Source organism: Labeo rohita, chromosome 4, assembly GCF_022985175.1.
Source record: "Labeo rohita strain BAU-BD-2019 chromosome 4, IGBB_LRoh.1.0, whole genome shotgun sequence".
NCBI lineage: Eukaryota > Metazoa > Chordata > Actinopteri > Cypriniformes > Cyprinidae > Labeo > Labeo rohita.
The window spans coordinates 42,723,119-42,749,481 of record NC_066872.1 but is presented as its reverse complement, the minus strand read 5'-3'; the positions used below and the strand labels follow the sequence as shown (position 1 = coordinate 42,749,481).

Sequence of the window (26,363 nt, the reverse complement as noted above, 5' to 3'; positions counted from 1 at the left end):
CAAAAAGGAAAAGGAAAAAGATCCCATGAAATTACAGTACACAGAGCTGTCCAATCAAATGCTCCCTAGAATGAGAATCTCCCTTAACACTACTTGCAGCTGACTAGACACAAATTTCATTGTCTTTGAGGAAAAGATGGTGTAAAAATGTTATTTAATAACAAAACCATCAATCTACATAACTGCATGTTGTCTCACCTTCAGTGTCCATTCTGTCCACTTCGTTGAAGTGTGTCTTTCATAGATACAGAAAAAGTTCCATGTTTCTCCCCTCAAGATTGTGGTTACTTCTTCCTTTGCTGCCTTTCCTGGAATTTCTCTTGTCTTCATTACTTCTGAGTTTTGTTATTTTCCCTCAGTTGATTTATCTCCTCTCTCATGGAGTACATGATCAAGCTGCTTATCTGTGAGGTTATCAGTGTTTTTCTGTTTGTATTGTATTTCATCACTCGCTTGAGGAGGATTTGCTGATTGTTTGTGGTATTCGGGTTTAAGCTTTAACTGTTGTTCTACTGGCGTGAACGTTGCCCTTCTCTCTGTGATCAATCTCTCTTTGCATATTCTCTGAAACAATCAAAAAGTAGCAAAACTGTAACAGTGATAACAAAGATGAAAGTACAGTTTGATTAGTAAATTCATGATGTCATGATATCCTGACGGTATCAATAATAAATGCAATAGTGATGTTACAATATCTTACATATTTCCCTTTTAACTTCCTATTTAAGTATTAAAGGGCAATAGAAAAACCTCGGTGAGGGTTCTGATTAAACACAAAATAACCACAACTTCAAAAGTATATGGCTTTGTCCTATATGAGGGAGTGGCATTTTGGTATTTCACTGGTTTATTACAGTATAAACTTTGGACCCATGGAACAGGTTGACATTACACATTCCAAAACACACCTAACGTTGATTCACTCAGTGTTGTCTATTTCCAATGGAAACATAACTAAAATAATCCTCTATGAAAACAATTATAGGAATTTTTAACCTCCTATGCAAGCCAATGTTTTTGTATTTTGATAACTGGAATAAAAAACGTGCATGACCATAATGGCCTTAAAAGGAACTTTTCAGAACCAAGGTAAGTTGTTTTATTTCTTTATATTCATTTTGACACATGTGCTCAAAAATATTCACTGTCACGTTAACTACAATTTATGGTTTCTGTTGTTGAGGGAAAAAGAGATAGATAATCACAATCAAACATTACAGAGTTTGGTAAAAGGCATATTAATTTATTTTTATTTATATTTATTTTGATGGATGTCCAGAAACATCAGCTAGGGTGAATTCAGTCAAATTCGGACACATTTTGCCATGACTGGAGAAAAATGGAATTATCCTGAATTAAACTAATGTTCCTATAATTAATACTTATTCTAGGAGGAAGGATTAAACTGAGTTTGCTCTTATCTTTTAGGCCACATTTTCTCAAACTACTGTGCTATATTGTGTGTCTTATTGATTTAGAAGTGTGAGTTACAGTCGTAGGTTACATTTTAACTGTGTCTCACAGTCTTGTCCTTTTCTTGAATTATTAATCTGCTACTGCTTGAGAAAAAAAGAAACATTGCTTATGTATTTTGGAACATGTTATATGCTTATTATATAATTATTATATATTCTGATCTGAAATACTGAAAATCTATCATACTTCTCCCTTAATCAAGCAAATGTGCAGCATCTGTTCGAGCTTCGGATCATTCTTCTTGGAGGTCGAAATTCTGGAAAGACCCTAGTGGGAAATGCTATCTTAAACCAAGAGGAATTCATCCTCCATGAACGGACCACATGCCTGAAAAGAAAAGCTGAGGTACAAGGGAGAAGTGTGACGGTGGTGGATACCCCAGGTTGGTGGTGTGACTTCTCAGCACAAGACACACCAGAGCTGATCAGGAGGGAAATCAGACACAGCATCTCCATGTCTCACCCAGGGCCTCATGTCTTTCTTCTTGTGGTGAAAACAGACTCTGTGTTCATAGAAAAGCGGAGAAGAGCTGTAGAAGAACATCTTGAACTCCTTGGTGAGGCGGTTTGGAGTCACACTATGGTGTTGTTCACAAAGGGCAAAAATGCAGGAAATAAATCATTTGAGGATCATGTTCAGATCTCAGGTAAACCCCTCAAGTGGCTCTTGGAGAAGTGCAATGGCAGATTTCACTTTCTTGATACCCAGGAAACATGCAATGCCACCCCAGTAATGGAACTGATGGGGAAAATTGACAAAATTGTGGCAGAAAACGAACAACACCATTTCGAAATGGACGTAAAGATTTTACAGGAGATAGAGGACAGAAAAAGGGAAGTGGAGCTTAAGGCTCATCAGAGACTCGTGAAGATACACAAACAGAGATCTACTTTGAAGGGTGAGTTAGTAAGATACACTCTTAAAAACAAAAGGGTCTTTATTGGCATCTATGGAAGAACCTTTAACGTCCATAGAACCTTTCTATTCCACAAAAGGTACTTTATAGTGGAAAAAGGTTCTTTAGATTCTTTAGATGTTCTTCACACTAAGAAAAAGTGGTTCTTTTAAGAACACTAAAACACTAAAACATTCTTTGGGTAACCAAAAACTGTGAAAACATCCTTTTGGAACCTCTATTTTCAAAAGTGTGGCATTGTATGCAGTTTACTGTAAAAGCAATCATTCTATTTCTTTCTCTCCTCAGTCCACTCATCTCATCAACAAAACATAAGACTCATCTTGCTGGGAGCAAAGGGCTCAGGGAAGAGCTCAACAGGAAACAGCATTCTAGCAGCAGGAAGTGACCTAAGCTTTGCATCCAAGAAGCGGACCACCCAATGCATCAAGGAAACATTCACAGTGGCAGGAAGACAGGTAACAGTTGTAGACACACCTGGCTGGTGGATGAACTACTTTACTCAGGATTCTTCAGCTTTTGACAAAGAGGAAATAGCCAAGAGTGTGTATTTGTGTCCACCTGGTCCTCATGCTTTCCTTTTGGTGGTACGGTTGGACAGGTCATTCACAGAGATCTACAGGAGGGCCATTGAGGAGCACATAGAGCTCATTAGTAAGGATGTCTGGAATCATTCTATAGTGCTTTTCACCTTTGGCGACTGGCTTGGCGACATAACCATAGAGCAGTACATTGAAAGCGAAGGTAAGACCCTTCAGTGGCTCGTGGAGAGATGTGGAAACCACTACCATGTGGTAAACAACAAAAGCCTCGGGAATAAGTTCCAGATCACAGAGTTATTGAAGAAGATAGAGGAGATGACAGCAGGAAGCCACTTTAATACAGATGAGAGTCTTTTTAAAGAGATGAAGAGAAAACGGCAAGTAGAGGAAACCAGGGCGAAGCTGCGGCGTGAAAATGTGCTGAGGCGAAGAGAAAGCTTGAGAGCTTTTAAGAGTAAGTCAGGAACCTTTCAACATCATCTAGTTAATTATACAAAATGATAGTCTGAATTAACTTAACTATCAAATCTGAAGACTTTCATTTATCATTGAAACAAATTAAGACATTTTTAATGAAACCTGGGAGGTTTTTGTCCTTTTATTGAAAGTCTATGCAACCAAATCTTGAAGATCCAAAAAGATCATTAAGGCATTTTAAAACTATTCCATATGAATAAATAAAGTCTTAATTAAATCTGTTCATTATATAAAGTTTTCATCTTGGACTTAGTATAAATTGCTCAATTTGTATGGATTAGGTTCACAAGGCCTTTTTAGATCTTCTAAGTTCTGGACACATGGTCTTTCAATAGAGGGACAGAAACCACTCTAATTTCATTAAAAATATCTTCTGAAGGTGGACAGATGTCTTACTGGTTTGGAATGTCATGAGGGTGAGTAAATGATGACTATCCCTGGAACTCTTTTTTGTTTCTCTTTACAGATCAAGTGCAGTTGCCCTCAGCTATACAAGTTCTTCTCATGGGCTTCAAACACTCTGGCAAGACATCATCTGCAAGTTGCATTCTGGGTAATAATGGACAAGAGGCTGACAACCAAAACCCCATGAGAGGTACTGTTATACTCAATAAGACGAAAGTTGACATCATGGACACACCAGGCTGGATAACTGAGTGTCCAGATATCGCAGAATTCAGAAGGCAACTTCTCCATGACTGGATTTCTGGCTCAGCCAGTGGGATCTGCATCCTCCTGCTGGTTATCAATGCCAGTTCCTCTTTTACACCAAGGCACCTGAAAACAGCTGAGGACCATCTGCATGCTCTGAGAGGAAAACCATGGAGCAGCACCATTGTGTTGTTCACACATGGAGACTGGCTCGGTGATGTTAGTGTGGAGCAGTATATTGAAAGCGAAGGAGATGCACTTCAGACACTGGTGGAGAAATGTGGAAATAGATACCAGGTTTTCAACAACAAGATAAAAGACAATAGCACTCAGGTTGCAGAACTGATGCAGAAGATAGAGGAGATGGTGTTAGAACAGATACTAAATAAGGCAGAAAATCAAGGAAATATTCAACGACCTTTGGTACATGGCGAATTGAGGTTCGGTGGAAAGGTACAGATTGGGGAAGTAGAAATGACACCTCTTAGAAGCTCTACACATATTCATCGTACTGACATTCGAGGAGAGTGTCAAATGATTGAGATCTCTGAACATATGCTTCCATCTACATCCAGTGATCTAAAAATTACCACCACAGACTCCAGCCTTTCACCAAATGAAAATCAAGCACTGCCCTGCAGAAGTATCCAGTTATTAAATAGGACCTCATTACCCAGAAACTTTCATCAAGGAATAGTAGTGGTGCTCAACACCTCCGAATGGTTTCATCCAAATGAACCATGGATTGGTGTGAACAGGACAGACATGCCTGAAACAGGTTGTCTTGCTGCATTCCATGTTCCACCAACTGAGCAGCCAATGAATGTACAACAATTATTCAGGAACGAATCACAGGGGGAAAGGGGGCCATTCCTTCCATATTACCACAGGAATACACCTCACACAGCTCAAACTGCAAAAGAAAGAGCCTTTATGGATTTTGTCCAATCACAGAACTCGCAGAACCTTATTGACCAATGGGGTGACAGTAACATTGAGGAGCTGGAGGCATTTATAGATTCCTATTTTGAGATGGTGTGGCAGGAGGCTATGAACGAGCCTAAATCCAGCCGCATGACTCCAGTAAACTGTGAATGTTCAGGCATCACTGAGAACGATCATGGACATCTGGCCTCAATTGATAGGAAACTGTCAAAGCTTGACATCCTGGAGGGAATACAAAGAGACTTGCAGGAGCTGAAGCAAACCATCAAGCACTGTAGTAGAATATTTCAGGAACCGAAGGACAGGACTAAAGAGATACATGACCCCAGCCAACCCTCTGAAGCAACTGCGTCAGCAGAAAGTGAGGAAATGGGTCGATCAGATGAAAAGTGAATGGCACTTTCCAGTACTGAAATGACAAAAGTAGTAAACAATAAAAATGCAAGATTCTTGGATTCTTGAATTCTAAACATTTTAATATATCTGGTATCACGCAATTCTCATTCAAATTTATGATCTGAAATTCTCTTATACAGTATGCAGACACTGGTGACAGCAGAAAGTAATATATATCATAATCTAGTAGAAGACCTCAAATAAAATGTGAATTTATATGACAAATTGTGTTGTATCTGTTGTGTTTAATTTAGCTTTTGATTTAATGCTTAAATTACAAACTTTCAAGTCATCAAAATGTTTATTACAAAAGTTGCACAGTTCTGCATTTGACAGTGTGTGACATCTCAACTTTACCTGTAGACTCTATTTAGAAGTCATAGGCACCATCTCTGTCATCTGCATTAACTCCACCTTCCCACAATTCATTATGTCTTTTCCTCTGGGGCTTCTGCCAATGATGACAGGGTCGATCATGTGAGAAAAATATCTAGAAAAGGGAAAAATGTAAAGATTAGTGCATTTACTGGCAGATTTACAAACACTGTCTCGCTGAAAAATAGGTATACTATATACATTTTATGAGGGCTAAACTGTTCGCTGTGGCACTTTAAAAGTGAAAACTATAAGCAGAAAAACCAACAGTTGATTTGCCTCCACCTTGTGGTCAAATGATGAAGCTGCTGTTTTCACATTCAGTCACTAGAGGTGTAGACTAGTCAGACATGCAGAGAATCATGCTATTGCATATTCAGGATCCGCAAGGATAAATACGTAGCCTATTCACAGAGCACGTGTAAACTGAGCAAAACATGTCATTCTCAGACAAACTTGAAGATCATCTACACATTACACGATCATATGACTCCGTCTATTTAACATCACTGAAAGCTCGTGACAGAGAATCTACCTCTGTGCCCGGGGAGCAGAATGCAGACAGATGAACCGTGAACGCGCACAGACCCCTTAAAGGCGCGTGACAGCGTGACGCTGCTTCCCTTTAAGAGCCCGGTATGCGTCACCTGACCAGGTCCACCGACCACCGACGAGGCAGGACCGTTACCTGCATTACCAGAAAAATAACCAACTAAGATATCCAAGATATACACAATATAGCACTGAAACGTGAAAATATACTTGTCTTCAAACTCCCGCCCTTGAAAAGGCTGGAAAGAGACACGTCATCATCACCATCATCATCCGACCGGACAGGAAGGACAGACCGCGACCGAATATCACCGAGGCTCCGGAATCCCGAACAGGGTTATAGTAGAGGATTAATCAACGGAGCGTTTTTACAACTCGTTTTTCATGCGTTTATTTAATTAATTTAATCGCAAAAAGAACTAATTCAACGCAAAACGCTGTCTTTTCAGTTAGATGGTGTTTTGAATGCATATGATATTTAAAGGTGACAGTTTAACGTATTCATTTGATTATTTATTTCCCACGAGAACCAGAAAATAGCTCGTCGTAGGGCGTTACGTAATAGAGGCATTATCCAGGGTGCTGAAACCAACCCATGCTAGACGCCAACGAGGGATATTTTTTTAAAGAATTCAACTGAAAATATATATTCTGTGTTTAAATACGCAAATTCAGCCGCTCTGGTTGGAAACCGAAACGAGAAATCGACATTGTCAGTTTCTAGATAGCCACCTTGGATTCCGTCTCTTTTTTTGTCGGCGAATATCATATGCATTTCGGCTGTCCTTCCCCCTGAAGTTGATTCTTGAGGTGGTTGTCGACGCTACCGGGAGAAAATGTCGGGACAGACTCTGACGGATCGCATCGCCGCGGCGCAGTACCAGCTCACCGGATCCGATGTGGCTCGTGCCGTTTGCAAAGCCACCACGCACGAGGTGATGGCGCCCAAGAAGAAGCACCTGGATTGTAAGTGAGACATTTTGCACTCACCCTCATTCCTAAGACCTGGCGCTGTCCAGTTCAGCACCACAGTCCAATGCGTACAATAATGAAGCTGTGTTTACCGTGCAATTAGCACACGGCTCTACATTATGCATGGTTGGCACTCAGTGAGGTTGTTTACTACCAGCTGCAATTCTGTAAATGAAAAACCTGCCTTTTTAGGGTGCATTGTATATAAGGAGCTTAGTGTGTCTGTGTATGTGCAGCTGACTGAAGGTAAATTGACAGAAACAGCACAGAAGATATCTTCAGATCTTTATGTGGGTGGCTTGTCTGGAACTGAGAAAACAGGAGGAAATCAACTGCATTTAGACAGGACAGAGAGGCTACAAAGCATCTTCATGTCGGCTTCGAGCTGTGTGTCCTGCAGGAGAAGGCCTTCTGAATTATAAATCGATCAGCCAAAGCATGCATGTATTATTTACAAAGCCAAAGGTGAGGACACTGGTATGCAAGCAGAGGAATCAAAAGCCTTGTGTGTGGGAATATCAGCAATCCATTCATCAGGGAATCACACATGGTGCTTAAGATGTTTTCTGATATCACAGCCCACTTTAGGCTCTCCTGAAATCCATGAATTAATAAATCAGTTTCATCTTGGCACAGTTTAGCAACTGTGGAAAGGTGCACTGTTCACTGCACAGAAAACAAACTCCTTTGACTTTTGTAGAGTCAGGTGTTCGTGACAAGAAATGTGTTTGATGAGTTTTTGTCTTACTAGTACAAGCATTTGTCTGTTGAATTGGAAGGCGTGAGGGGTGTTGGTGAGGTTGTCATGGAAACTGAAGTAGATTATTGGGGAAGGGGGAGGAGTGAGTGAGTGACATCATGATGACATGCTATCAGTTTCCACAAGAGGGTCTTCATTCTAAAACAAGCAGGCTGCATTTGCTTTGCCTGGAGTTAAAGGAATAATTCACTCAAAAATGAAAATCTGCTGAAAATGTACTCACCCAGTATGTAGATGAGTTTGTTTCTTCATCAGAGAAATTTAGTATGACATCACTTGCTTACTAGTGGATTCTCTGCAGTGAATGGGTGCCGTCAGAATGAAAGTCCAAAAAGCTGATAAAAACATCACAGTAATCCACAAGTAATCCACACTGCTATAGTCCATCAATTAACATTAAGGCATTTTAACCATTCCTTTTGGCTAAAATATGAGTCCTCTATCCTTAATATTGCTTTCTTTAGTGAAAAATTCATCTCGTCTGAATTAGGATTGAAACGTGCACAGATCAAGCACCAGTGATAGATTTTAATGTGAGAGGACAGGGGATGGACAGAAACGACAGTTTAGACTTAAAATACCTTAATGATGGATTTGTTTATTACAAACACAGCTTTTCACTACACAAGATGTTAAATGATGGACTGGAGTCGTGTTGAGTAGTTGTGGATTTTTGTGATGTTTTTATCAGCTGTTTGGACTCTTATTCTGATGGATCCATTGGTGAGCAAGTGATGTAATGCTACATTTCTCCAAATCTAATGAAGAAACAAACTCATCTATATCTTGGATGGCCAGAGGGTGAGTACATTTTCAGCAAATTTTTATTTTTGTGTGGACTATTCCTTTAAGGTATATTAAGTTGCAAGACAGTTTGTCGTGGGCATTTATTTCCATGTTGTAAATATTAACTATTAGATGCATTTTCTATATTATATTTGGCAGGATTGATATGTATGTTGTTGCATCATATACAGTAGAAATGACACCCAAGTAGCTGTTTAGCCATGTGCTCACACTAATGTAGCCTAGCAGATGACTGTGCATGTGTGTGTTTGCAATGTGTCTGTATTTACACTGCCTGTAATCCGGTCACATGAAGCATGGCATCTTGAGCAGTTCCATAATCCCAATGAGCTGCACCTGCTCACATATTCATAACCTACATATGTACTGCTGTGCCATATACTCCAATACATTATGACGCTACATAGCAACATATTGCACTAGTGTTAACACACTGTATCTCAGTGTGTGTTTTAATCTGAACTATTCTTGGCTTCTTAACTCCACTGCAGTGTGTTCTCTAGCAGCCATGACTAACATTTTGGCACCCTGAGCACAATGTTATATGGTATTTAAGACAAGCTCAGTTGGGAAGCCTATCAAGAAGATTTCAGGGTCATGCTGCACTCCAAATCAAAAGAAAGAAAAAAAAGAGTATATTTTGCTTACAGAAAATGAATCCTGTTTTGTGACTGTTTTATTGTATTCCACCGAATTTCCCAATGCAAATAATAATGATGTACTATTTAAATTAGAAATGCCTTCATTTGATTTCAGTTTTAAAAAATCATTGCATTACAGTATTGAGAATCTAATCACTGATGATAATAATGGGATTAAATTACTGAGTATATAATCCTGGTTCCAAAATAGGCTTTTCTCTTTTTTATGCTAAAAAAATCTAGCGTGGACATGTTTTCGTGTGTTTACCTATTTTTCAGTTCTGTTTTTTTGGTTCCATTTGACTGGAAACTGATATTGCGTCAGGAAGTAGTTAATTTTACAGTTGTATTTTGTGTGTGGTTGATTTCTTGAAAGGACTTTATTTAGACCTGTCAAGTGTGATTACCTTCACACTCCATATACAGTATGTTTCTAGACGTTAGATTTCAACTGAATCTGGCAAACCAAACCAGATTTTCATGACACACATTTAATTTCCTTTGATTTTGTTCAAAAAGCAAATATCAAATACAGAACATTTCTGTCATTCTAATCGTAATGCATTCCAATTCATGCAGTATGTTGTTACATGCAAGAAAAAACGCAGAGTCATATTGTTTATCTTCGTGGGGCTGTTTCTTGCTTCCTTAATGCAATTGCGGATATGAATTTCCCCCTTGAGAATCTGTCTGCTGGTTCAATAATCATAAAGCTTTCAAAGTCCTTCATCGACATTGCAGTGCATAGCACTGTAGTGGTAAATGTGTGTTTTTTTTGTGTGCAGATCTGATCTCAGCCACCAACGAGACAAATGTGAACATCCCTCAGATGGCTGACACACTATTCGAAAGAGCCACTAATGCCAGCTGGGTGGTCGTCTTCAAAGCTCTAACCACGACCCACCACATCTGCATCTACGGCAATGAGGTGAGGCTGTTAAGTTGAAAGAAATGTTAAGTTTAAAACTCACATATACTGAATACTAAAATACTGCATCCTTTTTAATTCTCTGCAGAGATTCATCCAGTATTTGGCCTCAAGGACTTCCCTGTTCAATCTCAGCAACTTTATTGACAAAACAGGCTCCCATGGTGAGTTTCTGTACATTTGTGTGTGACATAAACTTCATGTAAATTGCATTATCCTTTAATTATTAACATGTTTATACTGTCTATACAAGTAAATGGCTTTAAATTTGATCTTTGTATTGTTAATATCAACTAAGTTGTTCCTTTTCTGTCTCCAAGGCTATGACATGTCTACATTCATCAGACGATATGCACGGTACTTAAACGAGAAGGCATATGCTTACCGTGCGATGGCCTTCGACTTCACTCGAGTTAAGAAGGGGTATGTCGATGGATTCTAGGAATAGAAGGACACATTGGCAACATTTAGACACTAGTTACTCCAAGCTGTTATTTATTATGTCAGTCTGCATTTTTAAATAGCATGATGTTGCTAGCATACAGGTTAGAAACAGAGTTTACTCCCAGAGCTGTGACAAACAGAACACAAAGAGAATGTCATCTCTAAGTTAGAGAGAATAAAAGGATGGTTTCTCAGGACAAACAAACAATCAGTCTTATGTAGTGCGTGTGTGTGCACTCAGAGCTGACGGTGTGATGAGGACTATGGCTCCTGACAAGCTCTTGAAGGCCATGCCTGCCCTTCAGACTCAAGTAGACACACTGCTGGAGTTTGACGTGAGTAACATCTCCCATAATGTCTGAGACAAAAGAAGAACGATTGTGGTTTCACCACTGATTTTGGTCTTGCACCAGTTTGTTGACTTGATTGTATTTATTTCAATGTGCTTATCATTATTTTGTCAGGAACAGAAGGTCAAACTCCATTTTACTGTTCGCATTACTGTTTTAAATGCTCACAATGCTTCATCTTGTTCTCTGTCCTTCCACCATCTTTTTTTTTCAGGTTCATCCTAAAGACTTGAACAACGGCATCATAAACGCAGCATTCATGCTTCTCTTTAAGGATCTGATAAAACTCTTTGCTTCCTATAATGACGGCATCATCAATTTATTAGGTATGCAATCATTTATTTTTTATCTCAATCTCTGAACTGCACTGGATCGTTCAATATTTTAAACATCTGAAACTAATGGGTCTGTTTTTAATTATACAGAGAAATATTTTAAAATGAAGAAGTCTGAGTGCAAGGATTCTCTGGACATTTATAAGAAGTTTCTGACCCGGGTGACCAAAATTGCAGAGTTCATGAAAATTGCTGAGGTAAGGCCAGAAGAGATGTTTTCAAGTCAAATGTTTGTATGGAATATCAGTTCACTATATTATTAATGTGTTTCTGTTGCAGCAAGTAGGAGTGGATAAGAATGACATCCCAGACATCTCTTATGTAAGTCAGCCATGCACCATCTTAAAACAAACATTTGTTCTTTCATATGTGCCATTTGTTAGTGTGTCACTAGCTCTTAATTAATATTAGAATCAGGTCAAGTATTGATTTCTTGATGTAAATGGCTTATAAAACTTTAAAGCATTGGAAGAGTCCACCAACCTTTTAAAATAATTAAGAAAAGCTGGTGTGAGTGTCAAAGAGCTTTTCATCCATCCTAACTGAGAGTCATTATCAAAACGCCTTCCCGTGGGGATTCCCAGTGTTTGCACCCTGGCGTAGTTGCAGACCTGGCAGATTCAGATGATGAAGAGTGTCCCTTTAAAGAGTGCCGCAACGAAGAGCCGGTAACCATGGCGACTGATACGGGACGCAGTATGCATCTCAGTGCATTGCTTTTACCTGCTTGTAGAGAAGTCCATCCTGACTAGGCTAGTCACAATCGATTTTAACATATGCTGTTGCTGGAAGTTTTAGAGCAATAATAAGAACTCATATAAGATGTGCTTCTACCTTTCCTTTCCTAAAAGGTGTCATTAAATGACAGTTAATGTTCAGAACATATGAATCTGACTTCACTGAAAATGGTGGATGGGAACACAAAAACCTGAACTGAACTGAGCTGAACTACTGTCTATTGTAGAGGTTGTTTTTTAGCTGGAAGTTGTTTCATAATTGATGAATTTTGCAACACCTGTTACTGGACAGAAAAGAATCAACACTGAATCTGAATTGAGCTGAATAATGAAACTATTGTACTCTGTAGAGCTGCTTTACAGCTGAAATCATAGAAATTTGCAATATTAATGCTGTTAATTTCCTGTTACTATTGTGAAGCTGCTTTGATCTGTATTGTACTTTTTTGACTTGAATTCCTCTCACATCATAATTAGCCTTTTGTTCAGAAGCGGAGAAAAGTAATGCACTGAAGTCCAGTTCTGTCCCACAGTCTGTGCTGTGAGCTGATTTTGCGGTGTTGTGAGGAGTGCTTTGGGTAAAGATTTTCACCAGGTTTTAATGTGGTGTTTTGTTGTTTGAATTTGCTGTGGAGATACTGAGATCAAATATGCTCTGATGATTTTTGTACTGTCTTCACACTGCTTTCCTTTTCTCATCATATGCGTGTGTGCTTTATTCTGCTATTTTCAGGCTCCCAGCAGTATTCTGGAATCTCTGGAGGCACATATGAACAGTCTAGAGGGAAAGAAAGGGTATGAGATCCCTGAACTCTTTCTAAATAACTATAAATGTCAGAGGGGAAGTAACTCTGTACTTATAAATCAAATGTTGCATGCAAGATAAGATTGGATAAGAAATATAAAGCCTATAAATATTAATCCTATTTTATGTTCTTTTCCTCCTCCTGCAATGGGTTTGTTTAGGGAAGGGTGAGTATTTTTTTAATAAGTTTCATCAGTCACATTATTTTAATATAAAATCATCTGTTAACTTTTATCTCATCGTCTCTGCTTGTTTCTTTCAGGTCACCCACAAAGGTAAGTGGGCACATTTATGGTTTTATTTTTTCAAAACCATCACACATATATGCTGAGTCTGTTGCTCTGTGTTATGTTTTAGGGATCACCCACCAACAATGTGTCTCCAACCTCCACTCCTGCCAAATCAGCCGGTGCCGTCCCCACTTTGGAGCCGCCGCGTGCTGAGGCTGCATCTGCTGCTGCCGAAACTGCCACCGAGTGAGTGACCCAAGTAACCAGACTTCATGTCCTGTCTGATTAAATGCTAATCAGAACAACAGATGTTATCTGAACATACAACTTTTATATGTTTAGAAAAGTGTTTATCTGTCTCACCGTAGTTCCCTGCTGGATCTGGACCCGTTGTCTTCCTCTGGACCTTCTACAGGAGCATCAGCTGCTCCCACATCTTGGGGGAGGTACAATCCAAATACATACACTTTGCAGCTCGAACCAGTGTTGTTGTTGTTAAGTAAACATAGAACTATTTTTTTTTTTTAAAAGACATTTATGTTAATTGAAATTAAGCTGAAGTGAAAATTTGTGATTTTGGATTTGCATTGTATTTGCCCTCGAAATTCACAGAATCGGGCCAATGCTATTTTAGTGTAATTTATATATTATTAAAATTTTTATTCATATTTTAAATTCATATTTATTTTATTTTTTAATTTATTTTAATTTAAACAATTTTAGTCATTTTGTGTGGTTTTGTGATTTTTATTAGTGTTTGTTTATTAAAAATATTATAAACATTTTTTATAGTTTTCAGTTTCAAGGCAATAGTAATAATTTTTAGTTTAAGTCTTCTTTTGAATATAATTTGGTTTTATTTATTTTTTTTTAAATGTAAAGTCGGATGCATGGCTTTACTGAGGTTAGACTCAAAGATGTTGGAGTATATGTGCCAGCGTCCTGAAACTGGGTTACTTTAATATGAAACCATAAAATATTTATAATACTAATTTATCTTATAAACATGAAACCGCATTCACAACCCATTTCACTTCAGTAATTTGACATATTTTAGAGTGAAACAGGTCATCCAGCAAGAAAAAACTGTAGGACTTGATTTATCCAATAAATTATTTACAATTTTGTAAAAGTGTTAAAGTAAATTAGATCTGTTTTAATTTCACATTGATCCATTGCGAAACCAAACCTGCCACAAACCCAAATTAAAAACTGTGAAAAGACTGTGAAAACTGTGAAAAACTGACCTTGGTAGCAGGCCTTTAATTCCCAAACTTCCTACATTAAAGCATCTGTTTTACATTCCTTATTACAAACTCTTAATTAATGCTTGACCTAATCTGAAATATCTTTTTGTGTCTCTGTTATGGGCTGCTGTCACTTCAGATCTGCTGGGCTCAGGTAAGCGTTATTGGCTTTTCGTTTTGTTAAATAAGTGTTTTCATCTAATTTGATGTGTTAAATGTCTCATTCACTTTATTAAACATTTGTTATAGTTCATCTGGAGAATTGAAAATAGAGTATGACAGTCCTAAGTATGACAAACCTAGCCTCCTAAAGTCCATTTAACATCTCTGTGTCAATCCCTCAGTCTTTGCTCAGTAGAATCTCTCTTTCTCTCTCTCTTTTGCTCTTACCTTCTTCTGTGGTTCCTTTCCTGGTTATCTGTTGATTTACGTTGTGTTTATATTGGTCCGCTGGGGGCGTGGCTATGCAGAAATAGGCTCCCTTACTACAGAGACTCTCCTTCCTGACCCAACCCCTGCCGTAGACTCCAACTCCTCAGCCACGCCCACCACCACAGCCGCTGAGGCAGCCGTTTCTTTGGCTCCTCCTCCTTCCGCTGCCGGTGCTTCCTCCGGCTCAGCGGATCTCCTCGGAGGTCAGTAGTGAGGTTTCTCCCTTAAGAAGATTTTTCGAGGGAAAAGGCTGTGCCACATTCTGAAACAGAGGAAGAAAATGAAAGATTAGATTGAAATCACAGTTTGTGCTTCATTTGTGAAGTCTGTAGTCACCATTGCTCCACCATTTGTGTCCGCAGTAGAAATACAGAGCTTTTCATTACCTTTTCTACTTTACATCTTCCATGCTACACTTCTGCAGTTTTCATGTGACATTCATTTGTCATCAAAGCTTCACATCTATGAATTATAATTATTTGATTATTCCAGTGTGTATGTTTGCAAACTGCACAGCAAGAATAATCAGGTTTTCATTTACAGTTTTAAATTCAGCAACTGCAAATAGGACCCATTTTATTTTCTAATACACGTTCCTAGAGCAAGTTCCAGGTAAATGTAAACAGAAAAAAAAAAAACACCTCTGAAACAGCTCTCATTTTTGTTTTCAGCATGGGTTATGAGTTAATGTTAAATGTTGATCAACAGATATTTTGTGAACATTATAAGCTACTATTGTGGGTAATGCAGATTTCTAGAATTTTAGTAAGTATTTAATTTAAAGTGGTAAGATCAAGTCATTCTGCATTTTTATGGTTGAATATTCTGGAAATATGTCACATTATACATTATTAAAGTAAAATGGGTCCCAGTACAGGGGCTGCATCATAAGAATGACCCACCTGTCTAAATATGGTCAGCTTGATCCATTTATGTACAAAATAAAAAGTATAAAATACCTACAAAATCATATAATTTGAACCACTTTAAAGTGTTTTTTTTTTTTTTTGTAATAATTGTGCTATTAGATAATCAAGTCAGTTAAAACTCAAAAGTGATTAAGTAAACTCATTAAGTGATGCTCTCTTTTAAAAATGAAGTTATATCCTTCGTGGCCTGGAAAATGATGGGGAAAATTTGAGGCTGTTTATAGAAGCCTACGAAATGGGACAGACTTCCCCACCCTACTATCAAACATTCGGTCTTGCAATGCAGCCTTTGAAGGATGCAGCCCCTGAATTGGGATATATAGTTTTAAGTCTTTTAAATGCAAAACGTCTTTTCGTTCAAACTCTGCATGACACTGAATCTGTTGTTTCTCTCTTTCTCTGCACTATCTACTCTCTATTTCCACTTCTACTTTCCTCTGTTTCTTTTGCTATTATACACCAACCCTTCGGCCCTCGTGTGTGCTACTCCAGATGTGTTTGCGGCCCCTGTGGCTGAAACAGCTGCTGCAGAGGGTGGGGCCGCAGCAACCACGCCCACCCCTGCTGCCGACAGCACCGCGCCAACCGGTGGGTGACAACAGTTCATGTGCATACATACTCATGTGAGAATGTCGGCTCATAACGGGTGAGAGAGTGCGTGTATTTGCTTCTGAGTGTGTTATTTACTGGTTTGAAGAACCTCACAGAGCCTCTTGTGCAGGCTGTGCTTCTAATGAGGCCTCCTCTGGTCAATGTTGAGTTTTCTGGATTGGCATCGGTGTTGCCATGGAGATTGCTATCTGTGTTGCTAGGGCGATAGTCTTTGAATATTGAAGTTCTGTTCTCCAGGAGCCACAAGCAGACGTGTTAGATGTGCAAGAAAACCGTCTCCAACTTTCCTTCTCGCTTCTCCTTCTCTGAAATATCATTCTCAGGACAGGATAAATTATAAGTCAATCATTGCCTGAAAGATGTTTTTAAATGCTCATCCTCTTCTCCCGGTAGATCCCTTCACTCCAGCGACTGGTACTGCTGATAATTCCCCTCAGTTGGACCTGTTCTCCATGCAGCCAGTAGATGACACAAACTCTCTCTTTAGCTCAGTGGTGCCCACTACTGTCCAGGCATCTGTCTCTATCACCACCAACACTGTAGCCCCCACTGCTTCCCCAGCCCCGACGATAGACCTGTTTGCCGGTAAACCCCCTTAGGCCAGAGATTTAGCAAGACCTAATACTTAAAATCTGGATTTGAATTTTTTCTATTTTGTTTTTCAGCAAGTGCTTTTAAGAGAAAGTCCACCCATGAATGACAGTAATGTCATGATCTAGTCCCCCTCCACATGTTGTTCCAAACTTGCATGCCTTTTTCTGTGGAATGTAAAAGAAGATATTCTGAAGAATGTTGGTAACCAAACCCATCAACTTCCATAAAATGCATAAACAATTGTCAGCTGTTTGTTTAGTGTTCTGCAGGAGACAGAAATGCAGAATTTTAATTTTTGGGTGGACTATCCCTTAAAAGACAATTGAGTGTGAATACAAATTTTGCAATTTAAGGAAGATATTTGTGCCATTGTAGAGCATAAATGCACATTTCCATGTGTTTAGCCATGGTACTGGAACTTTTATATGGTACCTTTTAATTTGGTTTATTTTGTCTTTTTTCTATATTTTGATTTGTTTGGTTTGGTTTGTGTTGTGTATTAATATTATTTTTGTTTATGTCTATAAATGTTGTCTTGTTTTTAGGTTTTTTTGATCCCATGCCAGAATCTTCTGTTCCCAAAACAGATCCTAACCCCAGTCTAGACCTGTTTTCAGCAGGTACACGCTACAGTGAATCCATTCACTCAGCTTCGTTTGTACTTTGTTTTTTCTGTATTCTGTCCTTGACTGCTCAAGGTGAGCCAAATATGCTTTTCTCCTGGGGCAGCCGAAGGAACTGTCCGTCCAACAGACTGATTTCTCTCAGTCCCTAAGGCCTGCATTCACTTCTTAATCATTTCCAATCTCTCCGTTTATGTTTCTCCAAGACCCATTAGTTACATTATCCCCACTTAGAAAACCTTCTATTTTCACTCTTACCCTTGGGCTTTATCTCATTTACCTGTCTTAATCTACTGTATGAAGTAAACAGGTTCTGGTTCTGACCTAAAACTGATGCATTTTGGGTTCTGGTTTACATAGTTGAATAAAGTTGCTCAAATAATAGACGTTAAACAAGCAGGACTCTAGGTGTCAATTAAACTCGTTTCTGTGCCCCAGATGTGTTTCGTCCTCCTGCCGCTGCTCTATCGGCCCCCATGAGCTGGCCAGACAGCGGGGCAAATCTGGACCTGTTTGGGGGTTGGTAACTACCCAGTGTGCATGCTGGTGGTTTGATTTGCATGTCATGCTCAGATGGTTGCTGTGGATTCTGTTAAAGCTGTTCTGATAGTTGGTAGAACCAGGCAGCAGTTTATGAAAGATTTCCTGAGCTGACAGGTCAAAAGGCTTTAATAAGGTGTATGTGTGTGCTTTTGTGTGAGTTTGTTTCTATTTCTGGTTTTTATTTATGTGTGATAACACACTCTCTCTCTGTCTCTCTCTCTGGGGTTGTTTCTCAGCGTAATGGCTTTGGCTCACTTTAAACTTTTTTACCCTCATGCTGCATAAATGGGTCAGAATCTGCGGGCACTGGAGAGGCCAAACCAGCCGCCCCGGCTGCAGCAGCTGCAGGAGGAGATCTGATGTCGGGTATGTCACCTGCAGCCCTCGTGACTTCTTTTGTTTTTCTTTGTGTCATTTTCATTGCACTCTCAGAACGAAAGGTACACAGGGACGGTACCCTAAGGCACAAAAGCTAAAAGGTACGTCTTTGTACCTTACTTGCCTTTAATTGGTTGCTTTTTTTTGTTACATATTAGTACCTTTTGGAAGGTTTGGTTCCTTTTTTCTGAGAGTGTGCAGTCAAATCTTTGTCTGGTGTTTAAAGCAGTCATGGTTACAACCATCTTAATCCATAGCATGGAAACTATAGTACTTTTACGTACCATTAGGAAAGACAAATCACAAATGAGATCTCAGTAGTTTCTCATTGAAAGCTGTGAGATTAGATTGAGAGCAAAAGGAGACTTGTGCTTAAAGTCAGTATGAAATATAAATTGTGCTATAGACCTTATTGTGAACAGTTTGTTCATGTGTATTTCGTTAACAAAGTGTTTTGCACTTGTAATGTTTATTCAAAATGTCCAAGCTGGATGTTCAGCTATAAATAAGTCTTTTCTTTGGTGATCTGGTGATGTCCAATCATATAGTCTGCTTAAGCACCGCCCCTGCAAGATCACATTCATTTGCCACGCCCACATTTCAACATCCAATCAACAACCAATGAATAGAACCAAGTCCCCGCCCTACTTTTTTCCGATAATCCACTGCACCCTACTTCCATTTCATTGCGAAATAATCTAATTTTTGTTCTCTTGTGGAGTTTCAGAAGAGATCTTAATCTCTGTTTAGATTTGTGAAGATACTAAAGTCTCCAGTTTATTTCTGATACTCACATTTATACAATGAAACATAACTGAGAACTCAAATTAATCTTTTTTTTGTTTGTTTAGTGATGTCTGTGTGCTGTTGTGGCATATTGAGTCTAGACACGTCACATCTCAGTTGTGTTGTGGCGATATTGACGTGTAGAGATGAGATCAGTTTTGTTTCCATCTGTTTCTCTCATGCGTGGCGTTTACGTTCATCTCTGCTCTACATGGACTGAGAAAGTCTTCTTCCCAATGCCTTGCTGCTTAATTCTGCTCTCTTTTCTCTCATTCACTCTCACTCTCTTTTGTGCTCATCTGATCTGTTTCTTCTGCTTGACGACACTCTTTTCTTCCTGATCATGTTCTTCTTCCATTTCTCCTTTCAATTTCCCTTTATCATTTTTTTTCTTCATTTTCCCATTCTCTTTTCCCCTCATCTGGCTCTTGGGTCATTGCTTGCTTCCTCCTGTGCTACTGGTGAGTTCTGATGCTCCTACACCAGCTGCAATCCCACAGTGCATTGCTGCATTGCAGAACAGGGCTTCAATGAATTCAACTGAAAGACTGCTAGCCAAGCTAGAAAGATTAGAAGATGGGTGGATGAATGAATGAATGTTTGGATGCTTTACAAAGATCTCTAGTGTGAGATTCTATGCAACATGTAGGAAGTAATAGTAGAAATGTATATTATGCAAATATTGTTAAGTCAGTGCTCAGTAAGAGCTAATGTAGGCTATTTTTTGTTTTACAATTATGCGTGAGCAGTAGCGCATATTGATTTCGGTGCTCATATTAAAAGATTTCACACTGCACGTGTATGCAGTGCAGACCTTTTTTGCTGCACTTAGTGTACTGAATGTAGCAGAAAATATGTTGAAAATGCACTAAAAATGTATGTATCAACATAATCTTTTGCAATATATACGCTTTTATGAAGCAGCATAAAATAATGAAGGGAATTACTCACCCTTTGTTACTTGATTATACATGCAGTGACACACAAATAGAATTTTGTATTTGATTAATCTGAACTGATCCAGATGATTTAAAGCAACTATATTTACATTTTTAGCTTGAAATATATAGCTTACTTCTAATAAGGCAAATCACTTCTGTTTATTTCCCACACTCCCTGACTTTGTTAAATGATTATAGCGATGCTAAATGTTATGATGAAATGTTTAATGTGTCAGTGGGTTTGTGTGAGTGTAGTCAATGATAGCGCTTAGCTCTCTTTTTCCTGCTCTCATCTTTTAAGATCTTTCTTGTACTGGTTGCCATAGATATATACACTGTATAAGGGGTGCTAGTTTAATTTCCATTTTCTTTACTATTACTCAAAATAAAGCTCACTATGTTTCTCTTATTCTTCACTCCCCCTTAAAGCTTTCGATGGATTGGGTGATGTGCTAATGCCAGCTATGGCTCCACAGGCAGCAGGGGCCACCTCACCAGTCAAACCCATGGGAGGAGATCTGGACTCAGCTATGGCCAACATGGCCAGCAGTATGTTACCATAAACTGGATTTATGTGGTGCACTTAAAAATCATAAAATCCTAAAAAGAACCTTTAAGATCCATTGAATCTTTTAATTCCACAAAAGGTTCTTTATAGTGGAAAAAGTTTTTTTAGATTTTTAAAATGTTCTTTAAACTAGGAAAAAATAGTTAGTTTTAGAACTGTTCACTGAAAGGTTGTTTGCGGTAATGTACAACTAACTTACGATTAAATCTAAAATTACATTTCTGTGTTTGTATTTTCAGATTTGGCAGTGGGGAACCAGAAACCGTAAGTAACTTCCTAGTCTCTATTTCACCATATTTTTTTGTCCTCTTCAAATAAATATTTGTGTCTCTGTTTCTCTCCTATTTCTGTCTCTCTCTTTCTCTCAGGGGGGAAGCAGCTGGAGGGGCGAACTGGCAAGCGCAGGTACCCACCCCTAGCTGGGGCATTGCCATGGTAAATGTTGTGTTGTTCTGTAGATGTGGAGCATGGCTTTGAAAAGCATGGCGTGTAGCCAATCACAAGCTTCCTCTCCTCCCTGCCTCTCACATGACTCCTATCAGCTGAAGGAACAGGACTAAAGAGGCGGAGCTTTCTAATATATAAAACTTAGGGTTGAAATATTGAAAAATCAACTGTACATTTTCAATATTTCTTATTATAAACTTCACTGGTGTCTCTGAATGTTAGATAATTATATATTTCAAAAGGATGTTTCAGACGTTGAATTCATTAATCTTACTTTTACTTGCATTTGTGTGCAATGTGAACAAAGCCAGTAGCTTCTAGTCAAGTCAGATTTACCTGAATGTTCATATTATCTTAATATATTCATGCCTTATTGTCACATTTAGCAGATTAGAGCTGTTTGATAGCATGGCTTATATTTTGCGATGAGCAAGCAGTCGATATTTGATATGTAGCATATGTGCATATAAATTTGGACATATTTTTATATCCAACTTTATATAAAGAGGTAATGTAATACTGTATAGTTATTTAATATAAATAGTATAGGCAATAATATATTTAGCTTGGTTGAGACTTGCTATATAGTATATATCACGTTAAGCGACTCAAAGAATCCAAATGAAGTTGGATTATATATATATATATATATATATATATATGTCATACATAAATATGTAATGAAAGAGAGTTGTTACATTACAGCTTTTCAAAGCTGTTTGGCTTGACAGCTGTTTCCCTCTCTGTTTCTTTTTTTATTATACTACTAAACATATATGCATGCACATCCCTCCCATCCCCAATTCACATTTGCATCAAACTGCTAACTACCATCCCAGTCTGTACAGATTCCTTTCTGAGTGTTTGTGTTGTAGAGTCATTTTATTCAGGTGTTGTCCTGTTCTGTGTGGTTTGGTGCTAACCTTTCCCCACCCATCCCTCCCACTCGCTTAGACTTCCCCTCTCGGGGTCTGTCCTGTCATGGGATCCCCGTCACCGTTTGGCATGGTAAGAGTGTGTGTTTATGTGTTTGTGTGTGTGCAGGTGTATGTGTCTCTTATTGTGTCTCTCTATGACTCACAGCCTGGTGCAGGAGCTGCTCCCATGATGCCTGGCTCACCGATGATGGCCGCACAGCAACCGATGATGAGGCCACAGTTTCCCGCAGCAGGAGCCCCTGGACAACCGGTATTTTAGACATGCATACAGTAGAATTTATTGATATACTTATTTAGACAAAAACATTTAATGTGTAAATACATACCTATCGCTCCCTGCATATGTGCGTTCCCTCCTCAGATGTCTCCAGGAATGGCCCAGAGTCCCAGGAAGCCTCCCCCTCCTAAAGACCCTCTCGCTGACCTCAATATCAAAGATTTCATGTAGATGAGCAGCTGGTGTAAGTTTCGCTACAGCAGATGTGCAGTTTGACAACACGACACACAATGAGACACAAGCTAATTTTGTTTTGCATCTGATGCAGCTGTTTTTTAATTAATTAAGAATGTAGTTGAAAATAACCTGCTTGTAGAAACAAATCCTGGGGAAGACAGTCCAATCAGTATTCAATATCTGTACAGAACTTGTGTGTGTATACATACATATATATATATATATATATATATATATATATATATGTGTGTGTGTGTGTGTGTGTGTGTATATATACACATACACAAACACGCACACACATAAATATATACACATGCACATATACATATATAAAATACTAGTCTTCCTACTTAAAAATGTAAACATTTCAGTGTGTTACTTGCTATTTCTTTGTAATTAACTGTGCACTTTATTAGCAGTTTCTGATATTTTTTCAGTGTATAATACTAAAACTCATTTCTTTTTTCCTCTATTGCAGTTGTCACACCTATTGTGCAGCCCTGATGAATCAGACGTGTGTATTCTCTCTTCCGTTCATCATATTCAGGGCCTCCAGTCCCTCCTTTTCTCTCTCTTTCCCCTCCCTGTCTGTTGTTGTAGCACAAACCGTGAACGTGACTAAGTACATGTGTGTACGTGTGTTTGTATTTCAATGTTCTCAGTTACTTCAGATCTATATATTTAAAAAAAGTACTATGAAACATGAGGAGAATGGCAGATGCATTCTTGAATATGCATCTGCGGGTCTCTTAATGATAGATGTGCATTCATTTCTCCTGGCTCGCTTTCCTTGGGAAATCAAATCAAAAGTGTGACGTTTTCTGTGGAAAATGGTTTTTTGCTGTGGTGAATATCACTGGGCCGGTCCGTGTCATCATCAGTCGAGTATTAGTCATCTTTTGACCATGGAATAACTTCTGTGGGAACAATATCAACGTATTACGAGTTAAGATAGTGTCTCACGCACTGTTTGTTTTTATCAATGCCCTGATTTTATTCTTTTTCGTATCTATCGATTGTGAGTTACATGCAACATGTGACTATTTGATGAAAATACATATGCATTTTAAAATATTTTAAAAGACAGATTGTTTTGAATATCCTTAGTCTTTATTTTGAGATAAAAAGTTTGAATATATTTTAGTTATGTCAGAAGTTTACTTTGCATACTACATGGCTAGTTAGTAATCCCATTTGTACAAATGTCTGTGTACATCACAAGGCACTGAGCCGATCGAGTCCTGCTAGTATGTACAATATAATATCGCAGCATGTAATTCCTCTGTTGTGCAAAGGGGACGCCATTGAGCCAGATCAGATTCTATCAGCAGCAAGTTTGCCTACATCTTAAATCAACAAATCCGTCTTAAAGGAATAGTTCAACCAAAAATTAAATCTTGCTTAAACTTACCTTCAGGCCATCTAAGATGTAGATGAGTTGGTTTATTTATCAGAACAGATTTGGAGAAATTTAGCATTACATCACTTACTTACCAATGGATCCTGTGCAGTGAATAGGTGCCGTCAGAATAAGAGTCCAAACAACTGATAAAAACATCACAATAATCCACAAGTAATCCACACCACTCCAGCCAATCAATTAACATTAAGCAAAAAGCTGCATGTTTGTAAAGAACAAATCCATCAAGATGTTTTAAACTTTAAAATATTGCTTTCGGGTAAAATATGTGTCCTCTAATCCATAATATTGCTTTCTCCAGTAAAAAAAAAGTCATCTTGTCTGAATTAGAGAGAAATATGCACATGTGAAACACAGTTTACAAGTCAAAAAAGCTTTTCACTTCACAAGACATTAATTGATGGAATTGTGTGGATTATTGTAATGTGTTTATCAGCTGTTTGGACTCTCATTCTGACAGCACCCATTCACTACAAAGGATCCATTGGTGAGCAAGTAATGTAATGCTAAATTAACTAAATGTTTCCATGAAGAAACAATCTACATCTTGAATGGCCTAAGGGTGAGTACATTTTGAGCAAATTTTCTTTTTTTTTTTTGTTTGTTTATTAACTATTTCTTTAAAATAGGACTGAATATACCTGGCTGCCTAGTGTTTTGTTGTATTGCAAGTGAGTGTATTACCAGTACTATTTGCTACAAGTATCAAGGATATCAAGGGGACGAACGGTAGTTTAATGGGACAGTATTGCATTTTATTGATGGCTGTTTTTTATTTCAATTGAACATTTTGTTGATAAATTTTATTTTTGGATGGAATAACACCCTCTGCCCCTCCCTCCTTTGTGCATGTTAGTCCTGTTGAAATGCAATAAACAGTGATCTGGAGAGAAACATTGAGTGATTACTGAGTGAAGTGTTTCACAATGAGGATCATATAAACATACATAATCCAAATTCAATGTCTCTCTGATGCACAAGCATCTAATGTCTCTGTTACACCGCAAACAAGTTGAGACAATCCAGGATGTCGAGGCCAAGATGAAAATGGCATAATGTAACGACACTGACAAATCCACAACCTCTGAACAAACCAGTGTTGCCAAATGATGAACACTGATGAGGATTAATGAATCTCAGACTCCCCAAGTCTCATTCTCAGACAGTGTTTGGCATGACAGAAAATACCTCTTAATAAATAAATGTGTAGTAGAAAAGAGCACTGATGGCTAACAGAGCGACAGACAGCATCATGTTCTTCCTGTTCTCTCCTCTCAGCACCTGCAGCTCCTTTTCTGAAGAATAAAACGTATAAGATACTATAATATACAATTGTTCCCACAATCATTCATCATTTTGCATGCTTCATAAAAACTAGGTAGTTTATTTAGAATAAAGACATCCACAAATTCACACACTGGGTACAAAATGTATAAGTGACTAATACATTCTATGACAAATGCACTTTAATTTTCATTGTGCGGCTGATGTATTTTTACACCCCCCACCTTTTCATAACACTCACCATATTTCTGTATTCTTTCATTCAGTATGGTCATCTCGTCTTCCAGGGCCAGCCTGTAAGTACATGAAAAGGCTCGTTTGCTCTGTTTCTGTAGCATATTGCCTTTATAATGATGTTGGTATAATCACCTGTCGTTGTCTGAGAGCTGCTCTTTTCTCTGTCTGAATTCTGCCCTCTCCAGGTTGTTTTTACAGCGCAATTTGCGCTCCTCAATGCGGTCAATCTAAAGAGACCAAAGTTATGAGCATCATATTTCAATACATACACCAAAATGAGACATTTTCACATAGGACTTTTCAGAACGTTTTAGATTTCCCATGTAACCAAGTTAATCTCAGTAGACAATTAGTTTAAGGTTATCTGTCAGCTGTTCCATACACATAAAACGGCATCAAATTTTATATATATTAATATGCCATTTACCTCGGTTGCCACACTTATTTTCTCTTTCTTCACGGTTTTTGATTTACTCATTTTGGAGGGTCTGAGGCTTTTACTGTTGGGAAAAGCATATACTTCCGTACACGAATCCTTCACTCGCTCACTTGCATGCCGCATTTGTTGAGATTCATACCGCCACCTGCTGT

The 26,363-nt window shown here is 38.4% G+C and overlaps 3 protein-coding genes and 1 long non-coding RNA gene across 4 annotated transcripts; 2 read left to right on the top strand and 2 right to left on the bottom strand.

Annotated features, from left to right (window-relative positions):
- Window positions 1–88: 88 nt before the first annotated feature.
- On the bottom strand, window positions 89–6,460 carry LOC127163897 (uncharacterized). The gene is made up of 3 exons (XR_007827551.1): window positions 6,314–6,460; window positions 5,761–5,893; window positions 89–564 (listed from the first exon to the last, which is right to left on the bottom strand). It is a non-coding gene; the product is annotated as an uncharacterized LOC127163897 (long non-coding RNA).
- Window positions 558–5,767, top strand: si:ch211-214j24.15 (GTPase IMAP family member 8). The gene is made up of 4 exons (XM_051107397.1): window positions 558–1,089; window positions 1,679–2,374; window positions 2,681–3,388; window positions 3,878–5,767. The coding sequence occupies exons 1-4, from the start codon at window positions 1,050–1,052 to the stop codon at window positions 5,398–5,400; spliced, it is 2,967 nt and encodes a 988-aa protein (XP_050963354.1). The 5' UTR covers window positions 558–1,049; the 3' UTR covers window positions 5,401–5,767.
- snap91b (synaptosome associated protein 91b) lies at window positions 6,422–25,147 on the top strand. The gene is made up of 26 exons (XM_051107399.1): window positions 6,422–7,296; window positions 10,296–10,438; window positions 10,527–10,602; window positions 10,759–10,861; window positions 11,124–11,217; window positions 11,447–11,558; window positions 11,658–11,764; window positions 11,847–11,888; window positions 13,038–13,099; window positions 13,271–13,276; window positions 13,372–13,384; window positions 13,467–13,585; window positions 13,708–13,782; window positions 14,724–14,740; window positions 16,440–16,535; window positions 16,953–17,144; window positions 17,699–17,773; window positions 18,215–18,295; window positions 18,614–18,685; window positions 20,854–20,973; window positions 21,232–21,256; window positions 21,361–21,427; window positions 22,394–22,447; window positions 22,523–22,627; window positions 22,739–22,838; window positions 23,310–25,147. The coding sequence occupies exons 1-25, from the start codon at window positions 7,167–7,169 to the stop codon at window positions 22,823–22,825; spliced, it is 2,073 nt and encodes a 690-aa protein (XP_050963356.1). The 5' UTR covers window positions 6,422–7,166; the 3' UTR covers window positions 22,826–22,838; window positions 23,310–25,147.
- On the bottom strand, window positions 24,832–26,363 carry ccdc167 (coiled-coil domain containing 167). Its single transcript, XM_051107398.1, has 4 exons — window positions 26,200–26,363; window positions 25,905–25,999; window positions 25,777–25,829; window positions 24,832–25,546 (listed from the first exon to the last, which is right to left on the bottom strand). The coding sequence occupies exons 1-4, from the start codon at window positions 26,332–26,334 to the stop codon at window positions 25,443–25,445; spliced, it is 387 nt and encodes a 128-aa protein (XP_050963355.1). The 5' UTR covers window positions 26,335–26,363; the 3' UTR covers window positions 24,832–25,442.